The sequence below is a fragment of the Aptenodytes patagonicus genome, chromosome 29, assembly GCF_965638725.1.
Source record: "Aptenodytes patagonicus chromosome 29, bAptPat1.pri.cur, whole genome shotgun sequence".
Lineage (NCBI taxonomy): Eukaryota > Metazoa > Chordata > Aves > Sphenisciformes > Spheniscidae > Aptenodytes > Aptenodytes patagonicus.
The window spans coordinates 1,052,127-1,072,485 of NC_134977.1; the positions used below are offsets into that span (position 1 = coordinate 1,052,127).

Genomic DNA, 20,359 nt, shown 5'->3' on the forward strand with positions numbered 1-20,359 from the left:
CTGAGGTGAGGAGATGGGCGTTCCTGCTGGGGTGCATCACGGGACCTTGCAGAGAGCCATTTTTGTTGGAAACTTTTGCTGGCAGGATGGAAATATCAGCAGGAATATTCCCCTGGAACCATGGGCTCTCGCAGCCCCACAGCCTGACCCTGAGCCTGCTGTCCCGAGATGTGCCCATTCCCCTCCACCATGTCTTTGTGCTCTGCTCCCCCGGATCAGCCTCAGGGAGACACCCCGACACCTGGGCAGGCAAGCACCAGCTCTGGCTCAAACCCCCAAAGGCTTTTATTAAGAACAAATATGGAGGCACAGCGTAAAAACAGGGTAATAGAAATAGAGGACATGCCCAGCTGTTTCTGCTGCCCGTGGGAAAAGGGAAACAGTTCCCTGGTGCTCACGGCTCTCCCAGCTGCACAGTCCTCTCCTCCCTCCCAGCTGCACCCAGCTGCACGGCAGGGACGGGCTCTCCTGCTCTGGGCATCAGGGACTGTTATGCACTGTCCGCTGGTATTGCAACCTTTGTGTCCTCAGGGCGATGCGCCAGAGACACCTCTTCAGCATCGTCATAGCCCATGCTCTCTGGGGACAGGGACCAGGCATCTCCCTCAGCTCCAGGGGCCCCAGCACTTCTCTGGGAGCGCAGGTTTGCCCCTGCAAGCAGCAAGGCAGGCCATTGCACGTTCACCCCATGGGGTGCCTCTCCTGCTCTGTAGATCTCCAGCCTCCCGTCTCCTCACTAGTCCTGAGATGTTCAGGTCTCTCTCCCACCCCCTGGTCCCCCCAAGGAAAAATTCCCAGGGCAGGTTCCCCCATCCCAGGAGGCTGGGCTCTCAGTACAGCAGCGATTCATCCAGCACCAGGGATGGCACCCCAGGAACCGGTAGCGCTATCTTTCCCTCTCACCTCCGGGAGCATCCCCGGGCCCTGCTCCCTCCTCTGGCGCCCTGGGCATTTCCCAGTCTCCCTGCCCAGGGTCAGAAACCTCCCTGGCATCATCATAGCCATCTGCTGGGTCTCCTCCGAGCAGGACAGGGACATCTGAAAGGAGAGGGGAGCTGGTGAGAGTGAGAAGATACACCCTGCAGAGCAGAGGATGGGAGGATGCGCAGGGACATGGGGCTCAGACACCGGTGTTGGCAGCACCACAGGACACACCCAGTGTGCTCCCCAGCTCTGACGGTGACACTCAGTGACATTGCTGTCCATCACATGTCTGCAGGGACAGGACATCAACCCCTTCCTGCCCCTGTTACCTGGTGCTGAACGTGGACCATCCTCCTCCTCACTGTCCCTGGGGTAGGGCTGCAGCTTGGTCAGGGACCCCTCTGAATCGGAGCCTGGAGAGAGGCACAGTGGGTGTTATGGGAGTGCGCTCTGCTCCCCTGGCTTGTGGTCAGTGCTGCTGGGGACGGGGGACCCACGGAGCCAGGGCTGAGTGGGGAGGAGGGCTCAGGACTCACCCTGCTCCCCTGGGATCAACCCTGTCTCAAAGGGCCTCTCAGAGATGCCTGGGGACAGCCCCTTCCCTCACCCCTCAGGTGTGACATAGGGGTGCAGGGACAGGCAGAGAGGGGCTGTCCCCGGCTGGGATGGGCAGAGCTGGTGGGGAGGAAGCTTCTCTCCCAGGCCCAGGACCTGGCTGCTCTCCCCACAGAACCCACAGACCCCAACTCCATGGGCCAGGGGACTGCAGTGGGTCAGCCCCGGGTGAGGGCCAGGGGAAAGAGTTCTGCACATGTGCCCCCCCATGAGGGACCCACACCCACCTGACTGACTGAACCTTGCCTGCTTCTCCCACGCTGGGCTGTAACCGATCTCCTCATACACGGCCTCAGGGAAGGGCTCCCAAGCGCGCTCGGAGCCTGCGGATAGAGGCAGGGCTGGCTCAGGGACAGGCAAAGAGGGGACAGAATCCTGCTCTGTTCCCCCAGCCCTGTTCCCCTGGGCCAGCCCAGGGCTGTCCCCACAACACAGACCCGCTGCGCTGTTCGGTCACCGCTGCCGCTTCCTCAGTGAGGGCAATGTCTCCATGGAGATGAGCTGGGGCAGTGACACCCTTGCACCGTCCCTTCAGAGACAGACCTTCTGCCCCTCTGGCCCCTGGGTCAGGTCCCTGGTGCTGAGCTTGGAGCAGCTCCCGCTTTTCCTCTCCCCCTGGAGCTTCCCCCTCTCTGCCCCATGGATCCAGAGCATGGCACGTGCCCTGCCATGGGGAGGTCAGGGTTGGGCAGAGGAACAGCCTGGGGGTCTGAAACCACGAGTATGGACCCTGCTGCCCCACGTTCTTCCTGGCATCTCCCCTGACCCAGAGCCCACTCCAGCACTTCCCAGAGTGCTGCCAGTGGCAGGTCCTCAGCTGTTTCCCCTCTGCTCCCATCTGTCCCAGCCCAGCTCAGCCATTTGTTTCCTTGCCTCATCCCTAAATCCTCCCTGTGTCCTGACTCTCTCTACCCCTTGCTGCTGGTGGCCCATGGTCAGGCAATCAATGGGGCAGCACATGGGAATGCAGGCAGCACACACTCTTGTCCCCCCAGCTCTGCCTGTACCACTCACTGACACCCCACAGCACCCCTGGCCTTGCCAGGAGGCATCTTCCCCTGGGACCATGGGGGACAGACCCACCTCTGCGCCCAGCCCTGGCGCTTCGCACTTGCCCGGCCAGGAGGGCCAGGAGCAGGCAGAGAAGGGCTCCCAGGATGATGCAGATGATGACGGGCAGTGAGACCTTTTCACTGCTGGTCGGACGGCCCCGAGTGGGATCTGCATGGGCAGGAACACAGAAAGGGCAGCACCAGACCTGGGAGAGGTGTGGGGCCAGGACACCCCAGTCCTGACCCCCATTACACCGGGGGTAAGGGGCCCCAGGGGGTGAGTGATGGGGAAGCTCCCACCCTACTGAGTAAATGACAGCCCTATCCAACCCCCTCCACCGCTACCCCGGTGTCTCCTCTCGGGAGCTTCACACCCCGACAAGAAGGCCCTTCCCTCCAGCTGCGGGTCACAGCCTGACCTCAAGAAGACCCAGCGCAGCCAGGGAGGACAGGTTACCTGTTCGGGGCGTTGGTGCTGCCGTCCTGGGTGCAGCTGCAGAGGAAGAGAAGGAGACTGGGCTGAGAGGGTGGGTGTGCAGGTACCAGGGAGCCTCCTCTCTGACATGCCGTGTGTGTGTGTGTGTGTGTGTTTATATGTGTGTGAATGCATGCGTGTGCTTTTAGACATCCCTGACACATCCCACACAAATTGCCCCTCCTGCAGGGCTGCTCAAGGTGGCCGGAACAGAGCCCAGGGCCCTGCTCTGGGACACGGGTAGGATAGCACAAGCACGCTGGAAGATGCCCCTGGGGCCTGCAGAGCCCTGCTGGGTAGAAGACGGAGGACATCCAGCCCCACAGAAGCAGCTGCCCACTTGGGAACAGGCTCCCATGTTCTGCAGGGACAGCCTTGCTCTCAGGAGCTCTGGAGCCATGATGGGACCCAGCAAGGAAAAACACCTTCCGTGGCTGCTTGCCAATACCCGCGTGAGGAGTCCCAGCCCTGCCACTCACCTGAGCAGTTCACAGAAGCATCCTCCTTGTGCCGGCAGGCACCGCTGTCCCCAGGCTGAGCCCAGCAGTCCTGCAGAGATGGCTCTGTCCCCCGGCACTCCACCTGCTCCAGCCAGATGGGACCCGTCCCCTCCCCAAATGCAGCCTTCTCCAGGGCAGACACTGCAGGGCCACAGCCCAGCTGTCTGCATGCCACCTCGGCATCCTGCATGTCCCAGGAGTCGTCGCACACCGTCCCCCAGGAGCCGCGGTGCCAGACCTCCACTCTGCCCAAGCACCCATTCTCGCCTCCAACGGCACGAATCTTCTCCCTGTCTGGAGAAGGCAGAGACCTTCCAGGGCACCGGGACAGCAGGCAGAGCCCTGCCAGGTGAGAGGGGCATGCAGAGGAGCAGCTACCTGTGCAGCTTGTGGAGTTTGGGCACACAGTCCCCAGGGCTGGGGGCGTTTCTGACCGTCTCCCTGCAGAAGGAAAAGCTGGGGTGAAGGGGCTGCTGCAGGGGAGTCATGCAGCAGAGGGTGGGGTACAGCTCTGCTCACACCTCCCCGTGCTGCCTCGCTCACGGCAGCAGCTGAACCCTGGTCATTCAGGGGACACACACAGCAATGTGGGGGACCCTGACTGCTCAGCCCCAAAGGGACCCTGGTTCACAGAAAAGCAGGAGGGTGTCCATGGAGGGGACGCTCCTCGGAGCGCTGGCTGGTCTCTCCTGAGACCTTGCCTGGAGACACCTCTGCCTCCCCCGGGCACTGCTGGGAGCCCGGCTGGCAACTGCTGGTGAATGTGTGGGGCTCTGAGAGCTGAAGTCCCATTTGTGCCACCAGAAGCAGCAGGGTCTGGCACGTAAGGTCAAAGCCCCTGTGGGCCTTGTCTCTGTACTTGACTGTGCCCAGCAGGGAGCAGGAGCTGGGGGGATGCTGGAGCCCGGGTAGCTCAGAATTACCATTGCAGGTGATGTGGGTCTCATCTTGCAGGTCATCGCACGACTGTGGGTCCCAGGGAGCGGAGGGACACTGCCAGAAGGAGCTGTTTCTCTCCCCACACTCCACACGATCCAGCCAGGCGGGGCCAGACACCCTACCATAGGGCAGGCGTGTTTCCAGGAACCCTCCATCCCCGCAGCCCAGCTCCTTGCATGCCAGCGACAGTTTCGGGAGTCATTAAGTTGGAGCAAACACTCCCCCACGTCCCGTTATAGAAAACCTGCAGGCGCCCGGAGCAGCCATCGCTGTTCTCCAGCCTCAGGTCCACGAACTCTGGGAGGAAAGTGGCCAAAGGGGAACATGCTGGTCTGGGGCTGTGGGAGCAGGGACACCCCTGCACCCCCCAGGCCCTCAGCCAGGCAAAGGCACGTCCAGCAAGTCCCCCTTGCACACATGGACAGAGAAAAGTCCCGGATGGACAGACAACCCTGCCCTCCCCGCTCACCCTCAGGGACAGCTGAGCTCACCGGGGAACCCTGGTGGGACTGAGGAGACCCATGCATTGGCACCCCCGGGACGGGCTTGGGCAGGGGCTGAGAGGCAGCCAGGGACAGCCTCGGCCGTTGCCATCTCTCCCCTCATCCCAGCCTCCCCAGGCACTGGGGCCTGGGGCTATGGGAGCAGAGAAGCCTCTTCACCCCCCAGGCCCTCAGCCAGGCAGAGGCACGGCCAGCAAATCACCCTTTTGCCAGGGGGCAGAGAGAAGTCCCAGACGGACAGACACCCATGCCCTCCCCACTAACCCTTGGGGACAGCACAGCTTACAAGGGACCTCTAGTGGGACTGAGGGGGTTTGTGCATGCGTGTCCCCAGGACAGGCTCAGGCAGAGGCTCAGAGGCAGCCAGGGACAGCCTCGGTCGTTGCCGCCTGTCCCCTCGTCCCAGCCTCCCTGGGCACTGGGCTCCCACCACAGCTCCCGGCACAGACCTGAGCAGACGACTCCTGCGTCCTCTTTGTGCCCACAGTCATGCTGCCCCCAGGACCCTGCTGGGCAGTCCCAGAGAGCAGCTTCGGCCCCAGAGCAGTTCACGGCATCCAGCCAGATCTGCCCAGAGCCTTCCCCGAACTGAGCAGAGCCAACCGCCTTCACCGCCCCTCCGCAGCCCAGCTGGTGGCAAACAACAGTGGCATCGGGCAGGTCCCAGCTGTCATCGCAGATGGTCCCCCAGCTGCCCTGGTAGTAGATCTCCACTCTCCCAGCGCAGCGCCCAGGCCCGTTCACCAGCCGGACCTGCCGGCTCCCTGCAGTGGGAAGAAACCCCAGCTGTCATTAGGGGCGGTGCCCACCCAGCCCAGAGCCTGGGGGGGGCCTGTGCAGTGCCACTTACCCCGGCAAACGACCCCCACGTCCTCTGCAATCCCTGCTGCCAGCATGCTCTCGGGCAGGGAGGTGTTGCAGAGGGTCAGGTTGGCCTCGTGCCCTGCACACCTGACCCCTCGCAGCCCCACAGGACCTGTCCCTCTCTGAGGCTTCGGGGGGTTGTAAGCTGTCTCTGCCTCTCCGCACCGCAGCTGCCGGCACACCACGCTGGCCTCCCGCATGTCCCAGTGGTCATCCAGGACCCTGCCCCATGTCCCGTGCTGGAAGATCTCTACTCGTCCGTCGCACCGACTCCCTCCAAGCACCAGCCGCAAGGACGCGGAGCCAGCTGGGCCTGGGGAGAGCAGCCATGCCCCAGCCCTTGGTGGCACCAGGGAGGCAAGCAGCCTGCGGCACGTCTCCAGGCTCTGGCACCCTTTCAGGGCCTTGAAGCTCTGCCTGCCTGTCCCCAGCCCTCTGCGGGAGCTCCTGGGCCAGGGCTCCATGGGGCTGGTTGCCCAGTCCCTGAGCCTTCCTGAGCCAGACGCCAGCTTTGCTGTTGGCGGGGCAGAGACACACAGCACGTCCCTGCCAATGCAGTTGGGGCAGCTTCCGCAGGAGGCAGCAATGGCCAGCAGTGGCCTGGGGATGGGCAGCACCAGGACAGGCTTTGCCCAGCCTCAGCACTGGCACTGGCACTGCTGAGACACCAGGCACAGCCCACACATCTCTGCCCATCTACGTCCCTGGGAATGGGGGACTGGGAGCCTGTGTCCCTGGCAGGGAGCAGAGCGAGGGGGGCCTCTCTGAGCAAACAGGATGAGTTTGGGGCTTGCGCTGACCAGAAGGCAGGGCAAAGCCCAGCCCCGCTCTGCAGCTCACCCCCCTGGTCTGCCGCTGCTGCCGGGGGCACCCAGGCAGCCCCTGTGATGGTGAGTTCAGGCTCTGAGGGTATCTCTCTGTGGCTGGAACAGGGCTGTCTGCAGCCAGGGGGTTGGCGATGATCCCCGCAGCGCTGCCCCGGGCCCATCCCACAGTGGGAGTTCAAAGGAGCCCAGGCCTAGTAGTGGCCCCGGAGCCTGAGCTGCTGACCCGGGGGGCAGAGACGACTGCTCCTGTTCAGTCCTCAGCTCTCCCACAGCAGAGCAGTTGGTCCGAGCAGGCAAAGCCCTCCAGATCGCTTCTGGTGAAGCCAGCGTTTCTCCAGGGAGAAATGCAGCCTGGCACTGCAATGGGGTCCCCTGCTTTGGATTTCTCTCTCATGCCAGGGGAAAATGAAGTTAATCCTGTGTTTTCCCAGCACTCACCTGAGCAAATGACAGCAGCGCTGTTCTCATGGGAGCATGGTGAGGCCCCCAAGGCAGTCACTGGGCACTGTCCCAGGTGAGCTTCTGTCCCATCACAGTGGAATGAGTCTTTCCAGACAGGGCCGGTTCCTCTCCCAAAATGCCCTCCTCTGGGAATGGACTCAGCAAACCCACAGTCGAGGTGACGACAGAGAACGTGGGCATCCAAGAGATCCCAGCGGGAGGCACAGAGAGAGCCCCAGGTCCCCAGCACATGGACCTCCACCCTCCCCTCACATGCCGTGCTGCCATTCACCAGCCGGAACCCTGTGAACTCCGGGAAAGAGAAGGATGAGAGAGGGCGGACTTGTGCTCTCGCTCCCTCAGGAGCTAGAGGAGAGGCCAAATGGACGAGAGCCTGCCATCCTCCTCCTTCTGCATGATTTTAGGGCTGCAGACAACCACATCACCCCTGCTGTCCTCACACCTGGCACGGCACAGTCCCTGCCCTGCTCCCCTGTCCCCAGCACACCCCCTGGCATTTAACACCCCAACAGGAGTCCTTACGTGTGCAGGTGACACCAGCGGCGTCCGTGCGGGTGCAGGGCTGGTCTCTGGGGGACCCCATGGGGCAGAACGCAAGGAAGGATTCATTCCCCGCACACTGCAGCTCTCTGTCCCACATGGGACCGACACCTTCTCCAAAGTCAGCTGCTCCGGGGATGGACAGGGCTGTGCCACACTGGAACTCCCTGCAGACCACGTCGGCGGCTTTGGGACCAAAGTCTGAGTCACAGACAGTTTTCCACTGGGTTCCATCATGGATCTCCACACGTCCTGAGCAGGGGCTGTTCCCTCCAACCAGCCGGACAAATCCTGGAGCAATCAAAGACTCCTGTGAGTTCCCAGAGCCCTCTGTCCGTTACCTGACCGCATCCCACCTAATCTCCAAGGAGGCCACGGGCAAAGAGTCCCACAAGCACCCCAGCAGCTCCCAGTGGGTGCTGATGGCACAAACACATCAGGGACTGCCTGCCGCTCCTCAGACATCAGCACAGCACTCATGGGCTGGCTTTTCTTCCAAACCCACAGCCACAGATACTGCTTAGAAAAACTGCTGCTGTCCTGGAGACCCTGGGATGCCTGGCACGGGCCCTAGGCACTTGCAGCGCTTGGAGCACTTGAGCCCAGGGAGATTGGCCCAGGCACTGTTGGCTGCTGCAGCCTGCTCTGCCTGCCGAGCTCAGTGCCAGGCTGAGGAACCCCTGGGAGCTACCAGAAACGCACCTCATTCCCAGAGGGTACACACTCTATGAGTGTACCTGCTGTTGCTGTCTCCACCAGCCCCAAGCTCCAACACCCACCCGGGGAGGGGTCCTCAGCCAGGGCCAGAAGTACACGGCCAGGCATGCACAGCCCCAGCCAACAGCTGGGCAGAAGGCAGGAGAGTAGGCAGAGGAGCAGCCCTGGACTGACACAAGCTCCCAAGGCAAGGACAGGCACCAAGGAGAGCCAGAAAGTGCTAGCAAATCCCTCGTGGCACAGGGCAGACAGGGGCTGGGGCCGACAGGAGAGGCTGGGCAGCAGGTCAGCACTGCCTGCACAGGGTTGTTTCCCTGTGAGCTGGCTCTCATGGGGTGACCCTGGAAGAAGAATGGGGTGGCCACGCCACCCTGCTCTTCTGCCCAAGCCCAGTGCTCCTCCCCTGTGAGCAGCCCCTCTGCTTTGGGGGGACTCATGTCTGCCAGGGAACACAACCCAACAGTCCCTGGCCACCTTGGGCCCTTCCCTTTGGCTGTGGGTGGCCACGTGAGCTGCTCTCAGTGCCTCTGCCATGGGGGGACCTCGTCCTCCGTGCTGCCAGATAGCTCCTGCGTGAACAGAAGGAGAAAGTTGGGAACCAACAGAGACTGCGGGGCAGGGTGGGCATTTATCTCCCAGCCCCAGGCACCGATTGAGGGTGGGCTGAGCCACATCGGGGGTCAGGCAGGGGTGGGTTCCCACTGGGCTTTCCTCAGGGACCGGGGAAACCAGGAATGAAAGTCCCAGCTCAGCAGTGTGACCGGCCACACTAGGCCCTTCTCTAGTACCCCCTTGTTTCCCTGAGGGCACAGCCAGGTCCCTTCCCCCATCCCAGCCACAAAGGTGAGGAATGGGCTGGTCCCTTACCTGAACATGTCACTCCAGCATCGAACCTGTGATCACAGTTGTGTTGACCCCGTCCTTTGTGTGTACAGTCAGACAGGGCAGACTCGGTGCCATGACAGCCAACATTAGCCATCCAAATGGGGCCAGATCCTGGCCCAAAGTGTCCATACTGAGGAGCTTTAACAGCAGACCCACAGCCCAGCTGCTTACAAACCACTGCAGCATCGGTCATGTCCCAAGAGATACCACACACGGTCCCCCACTGGCCCTGGTGCTTCACCTCCACTCTTCCAGCACAGCGTCCGCCACCATCCTCCAGCCTCACCACCGCAGCCCCTTCAAACATCAACACGGGACCCATCAGGAGGGTGCTGAGCCCCAAACTGCAGGTCTGGAGGTCCTCCCTGCCCAGGCTGAGTCACAGGCACTAGAGTGGGAGTCCTCCCCCTTCTGGGCTGTCCTCGGGGCAGTGTGGGGGTCCCTTTTCTCCCCATGGGCTGCAAAGAGCTGGGGGTGCCCAGCAGCAGAACTGCTGTGCCATTCACCACCCCACAGCCTGCAGCACCTCCTCCCACCTCAACAACCTCCTGCCCATGCCCACCCGCACACCGTGGCCGTCTCCTCACCATCCCAGAAACCCCTGTACAGCCCTGTGCCCTCAGGCCCACAGCTGCCTCTCCCACCCAGAGAGCCACAGGGAAGGGCAGAAGTTCAATTGACTTGAGTACCTTCTGCCCCTCATCTCAGTGGCACCTGCAAAGAAACCCGTTCTCAGAAGTATCCCGATGACCTCGCTGGTACTCACTGGCCCTGGGCTGTGGGACAAGGGAACCGGCACTTACCCCTGCACAGCTGCACCCAGAGGAGCAGCCACATCACCTGAGGGAACTGGAGTCCCTCTGTGCCCATCCTGAGCCTCCTGCCCTGCTGGCACAGGCCTGCTGCACCTCACTCCCTCTCACGGCTCCGGGGGACTCACGGGGACAACAGCGGTGGGAGGGTAATATATCTCTGCAGATGCCAACCCAGCTGCAGGAGGAGCCAATCGAAGCAGCAGCACCTTTTTAGACATGATCAGGAGCTATCTCCCCTCCGACACAGCCCAGCCCTCCAATGAACTTCTCCAGCGCCGTTCATGACCATATATGAGGGATGGCTCCGCTTTGGGTGTCACGGTCACTGCGGTGGGGAATCATCACAGGACAGGGCTGTGTGGGGGGCAGGGAATGGATCTGTCACCCCTTGCATCTCGCTGTGGGGACCAGGGGCACTGAGCATCTCCTACGTTGGGCTCATCCAAGAGCCCAAGAGGCAAGTGACCAGCCATCCCCATGCTACAGGAACCACAGGGCTGGGACTGCACCAAGGTCTGTGTGAGGATGGGAAGGAAACAGCCCCTGCCCCTCCTACAGACCCTGCTGTGCTGGCAACAGCAGCTGGGAAAGGTCCTTGGCCTGGACAAGAGCTCCATCCCAGGAGTGCTGGCCTGCAAAGCCCCATGGTGGGTCCCTTGCAGGAGCTGGAGCTGGGAAATGTCCCTGCCCTGGCAGCAGACATGCAGCCCAGAGGCTCAGACATGTCCCTGACTCTCAGCCTGTCACCAAGGGGCCGTTATTCCCCGCGGGTGGCTCGGGAGCTGGAGCCTGCAGGTGCACAAACCACAGCCCATGTGGCCTCGCAGCCCTCGCCATGCTCCCCCTGCAGCGCCCATGCAGGAAGTCTGTGGTTTCCTCCTGGCACCGTGCCCTGGCACATCCCTGCGGTGCCCCTGAGCCACCCCCACCCCGACTGCTCCAGCCAGGGCTGCAGGGGCTGCTCCTTCAGCCTTGCAGACACGGGCCAGGCAATTCCCATCCCCCGTGATGCTCCTCTGATGCACATGGCTGCTCTGCACCGAGCCCCACAGCCACGGGGTGCTATGCGTTATATGACCTCACACCCTTCTACTTCTGCTGCTGTGTGCTCATGAGTTACACTGTCACACGTGCGGGTGTGCTGCGTATGGGCTTCTGCTGACCATGGTTCTTCCAAAAAGTCATATTTGGATGGGGCCTAAATATTATTTTGATGACATCGGAAGCACCCACACAAGCCATATGCCTGATCTTTGCCTAAAAGCTACTCAGGCACCAGTGAAATCACAAATTCGTGCACAAGCCATGTGCATACTCCTGGCCTATGCGCCACTCAGCCACAGGTGATGTCATAGCATCTAAACCTGCCATGGGCCTCTTCCTGGCCTCTCAGGTATTCAGGCACCAATGACCTCACAAACACCTACACAAACTATTGGTCTGCTCCTAGCCTATCCGCTACTCAGGCACCAGTGACACAACTCAACCTACACCACCCATGGGCCTGCTCCTGGCCTATCAGATAATAGGGCGGCAGTGACTTCACAAGCACCTACACAACCCATAGGCCTTGTCCTGGCCTATCAGCTAATCAGTCACAAATGACGTTGCAAACACCTACATGAGACAAGTTCTTACTCCTGGCCTACCAGCTTCTCAGGCCCCTGTGACCTCAAAATATCCAACACAAGACATGTTTCTCCCGGCCTACCAGCTACTCAGGCACCTATGACCTCACAAAGACATTCACAAGTAATATGCCAGCTCCTGGCCTATCATCTACTCAGGCACCAGTGACCTCAGAAGCGCCTACACAATCCATAGGCCTGTTCCTGGCCTATCAAATATTCAACCCAGAGTAACCTCACAAGTAGGTATCTGTCCATTTGCCATGTACTTGCCATTGACGTACTCAGGCTCCAATGACCTCACAAGCACCTATACCTGGTCCTGGCCTATCAGCTACTCAGCCAAGAGTGACATCACAAGTACATGCCAAAGCTCTGTGTCTCCCTCTTGCCTATCAGCTACTCAGGCACCAGTGACCTGATCACCACATATCCACCTATTTGCTATCTCCTCACCTATGAGGTACAAGGGAACAAGTGACCTCATCCAATCGCTTGCTCACTCCCCCCCCAGGAGGATGGGGGAGACAACTGGAAGGGCAAAATGAGAGAAAAACTCATGGGTCAAGATAATGACACTTTAAGAAATGGTGAAAAATAAAAAAAGGAAGGAAACACGGGATGGAGAAGCAATCACTCACACCAGCAGAAAGATGCCCAGCCAGTCTCCAAGCAATGGCTACTTTGGAGAAACTCCCCTGCCAGTTTTAGTGCTGAACAAGACACCATATGGCATGGAATATCTCTTTGGTCCGTTTGGGTCAGCTGTCCTGACTTTGTCCCCTCCCAGGCTCTCGCCCATCCCCAGCCTCCTCACTGTGGGGTCAGAATGAGAAACAGAGAAGGCCTTGACATTATGCCAGCACTCATCAGCAATAGCCACAACATCAGTGCGTTATCAACACCAGCCACCAGCGCAAAGCACAGCACCGTAAGGGCTGCTATCAGGCAAATGTACTCCAGCCCAGCCAGACCCAGGACAATCTCCACCCCTTATTCCATACCATTTGCATCCTGCCCAGGTCCTGCAGTATTCAATGCATTGTCATCAGCCACCACCCCCTCTTTCCCTGCCCTTTGACATGACATAAACACCGTGTACTGGGTGTGGCTGGTGTGGCTCAGGTGGACCTGGGCAAGTCCCAGCCCACTCCTGACTTCTCCCTTCACTCAGTCATCTGGAGTTTTTTGAAACATGCGATCAGGTCTGGCCTTTTCCTTTTGTTTCTATTCACATTCAAACTAGAATTGTTCACTCCATTAGCTCTTATTAAAGAAGGTTTTATCCATTTCATACCTATGCTTTTGTGGCTATATTAATTTAACTTCTATAGCTTTATACTTGTTCATAGATATGTAAACGTATACACATATACACACATATAGAAGTCTATCTATAAAAATAACGTATCTATTCTTAAATAAATACATTTGTTAAAATAATTGGACACTCCCTTTTATAGGTATATTTCTATATATGTATATATTGCATATAAATGTATATATTTGTATCTCTCAGCACTTCCTGGTCCAAGGGAGGCAGGCAGCCAATCACAGGGCTACCAGAGAACACATCCGTATGACAGTATCTAGAAATGGCTGCCAGCCAATCACAATGCAGGATGAAAACACATGGGGAATGAGGATGTCAGAAATGGCAGCTGCCCTTTATGTAATGACAGGCCCTTTGTGACGTGCCCCCGGGGACACCAGGACTGGCGGCCAGTCCTGCCAGCCAATCACGGGGCTGCCGGAGCGCTCGTAGGTATGACAGTGTCAAGAAATGGCCATTAGCCAATCACAGAGCAGTATGATCTTTAACAAAATGGCAGCTCACTGCCATGGAATGGTGGCACCGTGTCGTAACATTGTGGCCAAACCAAAATGGCGGCCCCTGTGTTTGTAGGGGAAGGGCCTTCTGATGCACTTCCGGGTAAACCTGCCAGCCAATCACAGCAGAGCACATGACCGGTAGAGGAGAGCAACGTCCAGGGCAAATGGCCCCTGCAGCTGCTGGGAGGGGGCGGGACTTCCACCAGAAGCTGGTGGGTGGGGCACGTGTCGGGGCATGTCTCCCGTAGCAGTGGTGCTGGTGCTCCTGGCGTGTGCCAGGGCAGGGATCCCAACACGCACGGGGGAGGCACGTGGGGAGGTACAAACACCCCAGCCAGAGCTGGGCCTCCAGAGCTGTGGAAGCCTCCAGTTTCCTCAGGTCTCCAGACCACGCGAGTGACTGTCTCGCAAAACATATGGGTAATTAAACACTGGCCCTCTTTGAGCTCTCGGGGCAGTTTGTCTGAGCTTCGCCTCCTGGGGAACCTGCAGCTGTCCCAGCACCACCTGTGGTCACCGTCTGAAACCGTCACAAAAGGACCCCTCGCTCTGTGTGTGTGAGTGTGTCTACACATGCGCTAGCATGTTCAATATTTTACTCTCGTTCATGACATCCAGCCAAAGCGTGTCTTACTCTCATCTGTGTACGGGTGTGTGGAAGGAGAATGGCTGCTCCTTTAAGGGTATCTCGTCAAGGACCTGTTTCAATGAAGCAAGAGATAATAAAACAATGGGAAAAGGAGGAAGCCATAAACAAGAACTTACAGGGACACAAACCTGACCGGCAAATGGTAAGGGAGGCAGGGATGGGAACCAAAGCTGGTCAGTCACACAAACCGATGACGGCATGTGAGAGGGTGAGAGGGTTTATTCCAGCAAGTTTATCTGACCAGGGACCTGGTTAATTGGGAAACTCAGGGGAAAAAAAGGGACTCCAGAAGCAAAATACAATGAGACACAGCCTTGACAAAACAAATATGGAGTCCATACAAGGAAGGAACCTAGCCAGTCACAGTGATTGATGGGCCATCAAGGATCTACAGGCACCACTTCCAAGAGGATCAGCTGGACTTTTCAACTGATAACGTTGTGAATCAGAGGGACCCCAGTCTGAGAGGGGTGGGGGAATCGATAGATCTGTGCAAGGCCATGAGGGACATGCAGGGGAAGGGGCAAGAGGGAGGAACGTAGAAGGGGTTAGACAGAAAAGGGTATAAAAGAGGCCAGTTGCATGTCAAACATGGTCAGTCAGTGTGCTTGTCTGGCTGAGAAATGCGCCTGGCCACCACAGTCTGTCATGACTTCTTATATCTTCTCATAAAACCTTGTCTTAACTGTCTCTCTGTAATCTCACTCTATCCTGTGTGTGTGCGTGTGCTGCAAGGACGAAGTGCCAGCTGCTGGTGAGACCTGGGGGGGGGGGAATTTGGTGCCAGCTACTGGAGTCCGACCAAGGGTGTGGCTGTCCCTGGGCTGTGGTGTCAGCTACGGGAGTGAGTGGGGTCTCGGTGCAGCTACTAGAGGCAAATGGGTGTCCCAGTGAAACTACTGGAGTGAGTGGAGTCCCAGTGCAGCTACTGGAGTGAGTGGGGTCCCTGGGCAGGTACTGAAGCAACTGGGGTCCCACAGCAACTGCTGGAGCATGTGATGTCTCCGTGCAGCTACTGGATTGAGTGGGGGTTCCCAGTGAGGAGACGGGAGGCTGGAGATCTACAGAGCAGGAGAGGCACCCCATGGGGCAAACGTGCAATGGCCTGCCTTGCTGCTTGCAGGGGCAAACCTGCGCTCCCAGAGAAGTGCTGGGGCCCCTGGAGCTGAGGGAGATGCCTGGTCCCTGTCCCCAGAGAGCATGGGCTATGACGATGCTGAAGAGGTGTCTCTGGCGCATCGCCCTGAGGACACAAAGGTTGCAATACCAGCGGACAGTGCACAACAGTCCCTGATGCCCAGAGCAGGAGAGCCCGTCCCTGCCGTGCAGCTGGGTGCAGCCGGGAGGGAGGAGAGGACTGTGCAGCTGGGAGAACCGTGAGCACCAGGGAACTGTTTCCCTTTTCCCACGGGCAGCAGAAACAGCTGGGCATGTCCTCTATTTCTATTACCCTGTTTTTACGCTGTGCCTCCATATTTGTTCTTAATAAAAGCCTTTGGGGGTTTGAGCCAGAGCTGGTGCTTGCCTGCCCAGGTGTCGGGGTGTCTCCCTGAGGCTGACTGGGGGGGAGCAGAGCACAAAGACATGGTGGAGGGCAAAGGGCACATCTCGGGACAGCAGGCTCAGGGTCAGGCTGTGGGGCTGCGAGAGCCCATGGTTCCAGGGGAATATTCCTGCCAATATTTCCATCCTGCCAGCAAAAGTTTCCAACAAAAATGGCTCTCTGCAAGGTCCCGTGATGCACCCCAGCAGGAGCGCCCATCTCCTCACCTCAGTGTTCCCCAGTCGCTCTTTCCCCCAGGCCCTTCCTGGGCCATGCTGGTCCAACAGCGTAGAGGCCACAATAGAGCTGTGTTGGGGTTGGCCCCACAGAAGTGAGCCCTAAGGTGGCCGTGGTGCCTTGAACACCCCAGCCAGCCACAGGGGGGATCACGGCCCACGGCTCATCTCCCACAGCGGTTAGGAGGCAGCTGTCCTCCCCACTGCCTCGGCACAGGGTACAGAGCCACTTGCTGGGGAACACGGGCCTGGGATTGCCCCTTCAATGACTCTGCCAGGACTCCAGTCTCCATGGGCTGTTCCTGCTGCCTTGGGGGTCCTTGCAGAACCCGAGAACTTCTATCACAGCCCCAGAGCTGCCTTCCTTCCTGGGCAGGGGCATTAAGGCCCCATGGCAGCCCTGGGACCCCGTCCTCTTGCTGCACTCCTGCCTCCACCCCTGCCTTCCTCCTGCCTTGCCAGGGGTGTCAGTGTCGGTTTGTGTTGGGGCAGTACCTGTGTGCAGGTGCAGGGGGGATGGGAGCAGCGGCTGGTGGGGGCACCTTTCCCTCAGCGTTGTGGGAGGCAGATGAGGGAGAGGCCAGGGGGAGGGAGAAAGGATCCCTGTGAGACGTGGACTGGAATCCATAGCCGCCATCCAGCCCCTGGCCTGGAGAAGGGCCTGCCTGGGAGGGTGCTAACGTGGGCACATTTCCATGGCAGAGGGTATTTTGTGTCCCTCCCCTAATGCAGGCACTGCTGGGAGTTGAGCCAGGGTCCCTCTCCCTCAGCTGGGGCATTCACCTGTCCCAGCTCCCATGGGCAGAGAAACCTTTCACACAGGAGCCGTGTGGGGAGAAGGGTTTGACACTTGGGCAGGAACCCGGGGCCCAAACTGCCCTCCCTGCTCCCACTGATGGGTCTCTACAACTCTCCAGCTCTTCCCCGGTGGGCTTCTCTGCTGCAGGCTGGAAGGTGTGTTGGGTGTCCATGGCAGGGCTCCCTGCGGGGAGCAGTCAGTAGCACTGCAAAGAGCAGGATCTGGCCCTAGAGCAGAAGAGGGGAGGAGGCAGCTGTCACTAACCATGACAGCGTTGGCCCATTCCCTGCTGGGAGCTCCTCCACCCCTGGGGTGACCCTGTGGGGGTCTGGGGGGAGCCCAGGCTCACACACTCCTTTGCCCTGGTCTCTAGAGGTTTCCTGCTGGCAGCCCCTGGCCCTGGAGCCAGCCCCTCCCTCCCCAGCTCTGGGCCCACCTCTCCCTGTGGACATGCAGGGCTGGAGCCTGCCCTGGTGGGAGATTCCCAGGGGATGGAGGCTGTGTTTGCAGTGCCCATGTGTGTCACCCATCACCTTGGGGGTCTCACCCTAGGACTGCTCCTCTCCCATGGCCTTTCCACAGCCATGCTCTGCCCAGCGTGGGGCAGCAGTGCAGAGGGTTGGGCTCTCACCATCAGGCCCCTCAGGTGGGTTCTTGAGAGCTGCAGGAGCGAGCACAGATCTGGGACACAGTGATGATCCTGCACTGCTGCAGAGAACGGACCCAGCCTGCAGGGCCAGACTGGTCAGACCCCAAAATGCCAGGAAACGGGCTCTTTCTGCTCAGGTATGCTGCCCCTTCAAACCCACCCCGGGCCTGTGGCTCATGTCCACCAGGAGGAGGAGAAGGAGAAGGAGGCAAACCTCTGGCAGGCGTCAGAATGAGGGAAAGATATTACACCTGTGGGAGGGCAGAGCTGGTGGGGAGGTGGCATGGGACAGACACTGGGCTCTTCTCTCCCGTCCCTGCCTGGGGTGGCTTGGGTCTGCAGGTCAGTGTCCATACTGGCGCCCACCATCCTGTGTTCAGAAGATATCCCCACCCCCCTTCTTCTTTGCTTCTCTTTTATACCTTATTTCTCTGAATCTGGGCTCACTGTTCCCAGGGGCTGGGCACCCTGCAGTGAAACTTTGGGTCTCACACTCCATTTTGGTTGCAGAGGTTTTTGCCAGGGGAGCAGCCGAGGCACCATCTCCTTGCCCTCCCCACCTCTGCACGGCTGTGGACAGGCCTGTGCTTCCCTGATCCCACTGGCATGGGGTGGACAGAGCCACCAACCCCCCCAGGAACAAGAGGTGGGTGCCGGCCCCACCAGTCCCACCTCTGCAGGGCTGTGCCTGACCTCAGCGGCTCCAGGTTCCCTGAGCCGAAGCTCTGCTCAAGCCAGTGGTGATGGCAGAGGGAAAAGGACCTGGAGACAGGGTCAGGGTAAGAAATGTCATTCCTCCAGCTGGGAGTCCCCCAGGCCTGTCCAGGCTCTTCCAGCTCAGACACCCCTACCTGCTGGCACAGCTGGGTGCTTCCCACCTGGTATGGGATCTCCACTTGCAGACAGGACAATCTCAGACCCTGACCACTGGAAAGCCACCAGGGCAGCGTGGCCCTGGTCCCAAAGGGCACCTGGGCTGTACTAGCACCCTCACACCACATCTCTCAGTGCAGCGAGAAAGGATTCATAGTGTGCTGCTGATGTCTATCCCCTCCCTGATACCTCTCCCTAGGCAGGCACTCTGCTGCCAAGCATTGTCCCCAGGCGGTGGGTGGGGTGGGTCTGTGGTGCAGGGCAGTGACCTGAGCTCAGGTCCAGCACAGCTGCCTGCCTCTCTTCTGAGAGGGGGCTCAAAAGAGGCACAGCACAGCCCTCCTCACCCCACAGCCAGGCCCTGGGAGGGCAGGGCAGGGCAGGCCCACAGTGCCTGGAGAGGACAGGACCAGTGCTCCAGATCCAGCCTGTACCCGCCTGAGGCTGGGCAATCAGGGAAAAAACACCCTTGGAGATGCTGGGGATTGAACCCAGGACCTCCCACATGCGAAGCAGGCACTCTGCCACTGAGATACATCCCCTTGGCGCCTGCCAGCAGGAGAGACACTCTCCTCCAGTGACATGTCTATGACAAGCACAGCCTGTTGTCCCCTGGGTGCCCAGGGACCCTCTGCAGAAAATAGTACTGGAATCCTCCTAAGATGGGGGAAGACAGTCCTACCTCGCCACTGGGGCCTGATCCTGGCACAGGGCTGCACTGCAGAGCACTGCCCCTTCAACGTCCCTGCAGGGCAATGGGGCAGGAGGAGGCTCTTGCTGCAGGCACTGCTCCCATGCTCTGACCCACTCTGGGGTTGATGGAGAGGAGAAAGCCCCTGAGCCTCCTCTGCCACCCAGGGAAACACTCACCCCTCTGTGCCACATCCGTCCCCGACTCCACAGCAGGAGCAGAGCAACAGGGTTAGGGAAATGCCCCCCTGGGGTGAGGTGCCCCCAGGCTCTGATGGCACCCCAGGGTGTGTGGTGGGGGGACATGAAATTTCACACATCCTCATCCAGGTACCGGGCCTCCCCCTGCACCCCTCTTCCCACCAGCATCCCTGGAGGTGGGGTGAAGGGCAGGCTTCCATCTCCATGGGGCTGATGCCCAGAGAGGAGCACATATGCATTTCATCAATCATTGCAGCAGGGGGGCAGAGGGAGCCAAGAAACTCTGCTCAGGACAGTGTGTGACCGAACAACACTGACGCCCATGCACTACAGTGGACGATCCTCAGCACAGCTTTGTCAACTGTCCTGGGCACATCAGAGGTCTTGCTGCGACAGACCTCCAGAGGAAGGATGCTGCTGTTCAGGCCTCAGCTCCAGGGAGTGCCTCTCCCTGGGACTGGGGCGATGGTGGCCTCTGGTCTGGGAACTGAGGACCAGGTGAAGGAGGTGTGTGAGGTGGGGAGCAGCCTGTGCACCACTGAGAATGACAAAGAGGAGACAGACAGGATCTTTGCAGAGGTCCTGCAGAGGAGAGATCCCAACCCCTGTGGAGCAGGGAAGGAGGGGCAGCTGGGGACCACCCCAAAAGAGCACTGAATGGAGAGGCCTGCCCAGGGGGAGGCTGGGGACTTGTGGTGCTGGAGGAAGGCTCCTTCTAAGCTGCAGATCTGCAGCTACAGAGCAGGGAGCGTACTCTGGCAAGAGGTGAAGGAACAAGCAGGGCTGGGGCAGGCTGGAAGGCGGCAGACGGGCTCTGCAATAATCTAAGGGAGAAAATCATTGCTGAAGCCCGGGGTTGAACCAGGGACCTTTAGATCTTCAGTCTAACGCTCTCCCAGCTGAGCTACTTCAGCCCTGCCCCAGCAGCCCTTGTCCCTGTGCCACCCATGCCAGGCCACAGGCTGACACACACAAGGAGTGCTCCTCAGGCAGGTTCCCAGAGAAAAGCTGTGCCTAGCCCCAGGCAGAGGGGACCCGGCCCCTCCCTGCCTCCAAAGCCAGGTGGGCTCCAGGTTTGGGTAGATGCTAGCTTACACTGTGCGGGCCAAGATGTGTGTGGGCCTTGTACAAACATGACAG

At 59.6% G+C, this 20,359-nt stretch overlaps 1 protein-coding gene and 2 non-coding genes across 3 annotated transcripts in view; all 3 read right to left on the reverse strand.

The window, feature by feature from the left end:
* Positions 1 to 345: 345 nt before the first annotated feature.
* The window catches only part of LOC143171643 (scavenger receptor cysteine-rich type 1 protein M130-like), a 93,315-nt gene continuing 73,301 nt past the window's right edge, over positions 346 to 20,359 (reverse strand). Inside the window, 15 exon segments of the mRNA XM_076360687.1 lie at positions 346 to 651; positions 904 to 1,038; positions 1,254 to 1,337; positions 1,767 to 1,862; positions 2,623 to 2,760; positions 3,049 to 3,084; positions 3,546 to 3,860; positions 3,945 to 4,007; positions 4,490 to 4,692; positions 4,694 to 4,802; positions 5,458 to 5,772; positions 5,859 to 6,185; positions 7,138 to 7,452; positions 7,684 to 7,992; positions 9,286 to 9,609. Coding sequence (XP_076216802.1) covers positions 395 to 651; positions 904 to 1,038; positions 1,254 to 1,337; positions 1,767 to 1,862; positions 2,623 to 2,760; positions 3,049 to 3,084; positions 3,546 to 3,860; positions 3,945 to 4,007; positions 4,490 to 4,692; positions 4,694 to 4,802; positions 5,458 to 5,772; positions 5,859 to 6,185; positions 7,138 to 7,452; positions 7,684 to 7,992; positions 9,286 to 9,609 — 3,026 coding nt within the window. The 3' untranslated portion in view covers positions 346 to 394.
* TRNAA-CGC (transfer RNA alanine (anticodon CGC)) lies at positions 18,799 to 18,870 on the reverse strand. The gene has a single exon. It is a non-coding gene; the product is annotated as a tRNA-Ala (tRNA).
* TRNAF-GAA (transfer RNA phenylalanine (anticodon GAA)) lies at positions 20,061 to 20,133 on the reverse strand. Its single transcript has one exon. It is a non-coding gene; the product is annotated as a tRNA-Phe (tRNA).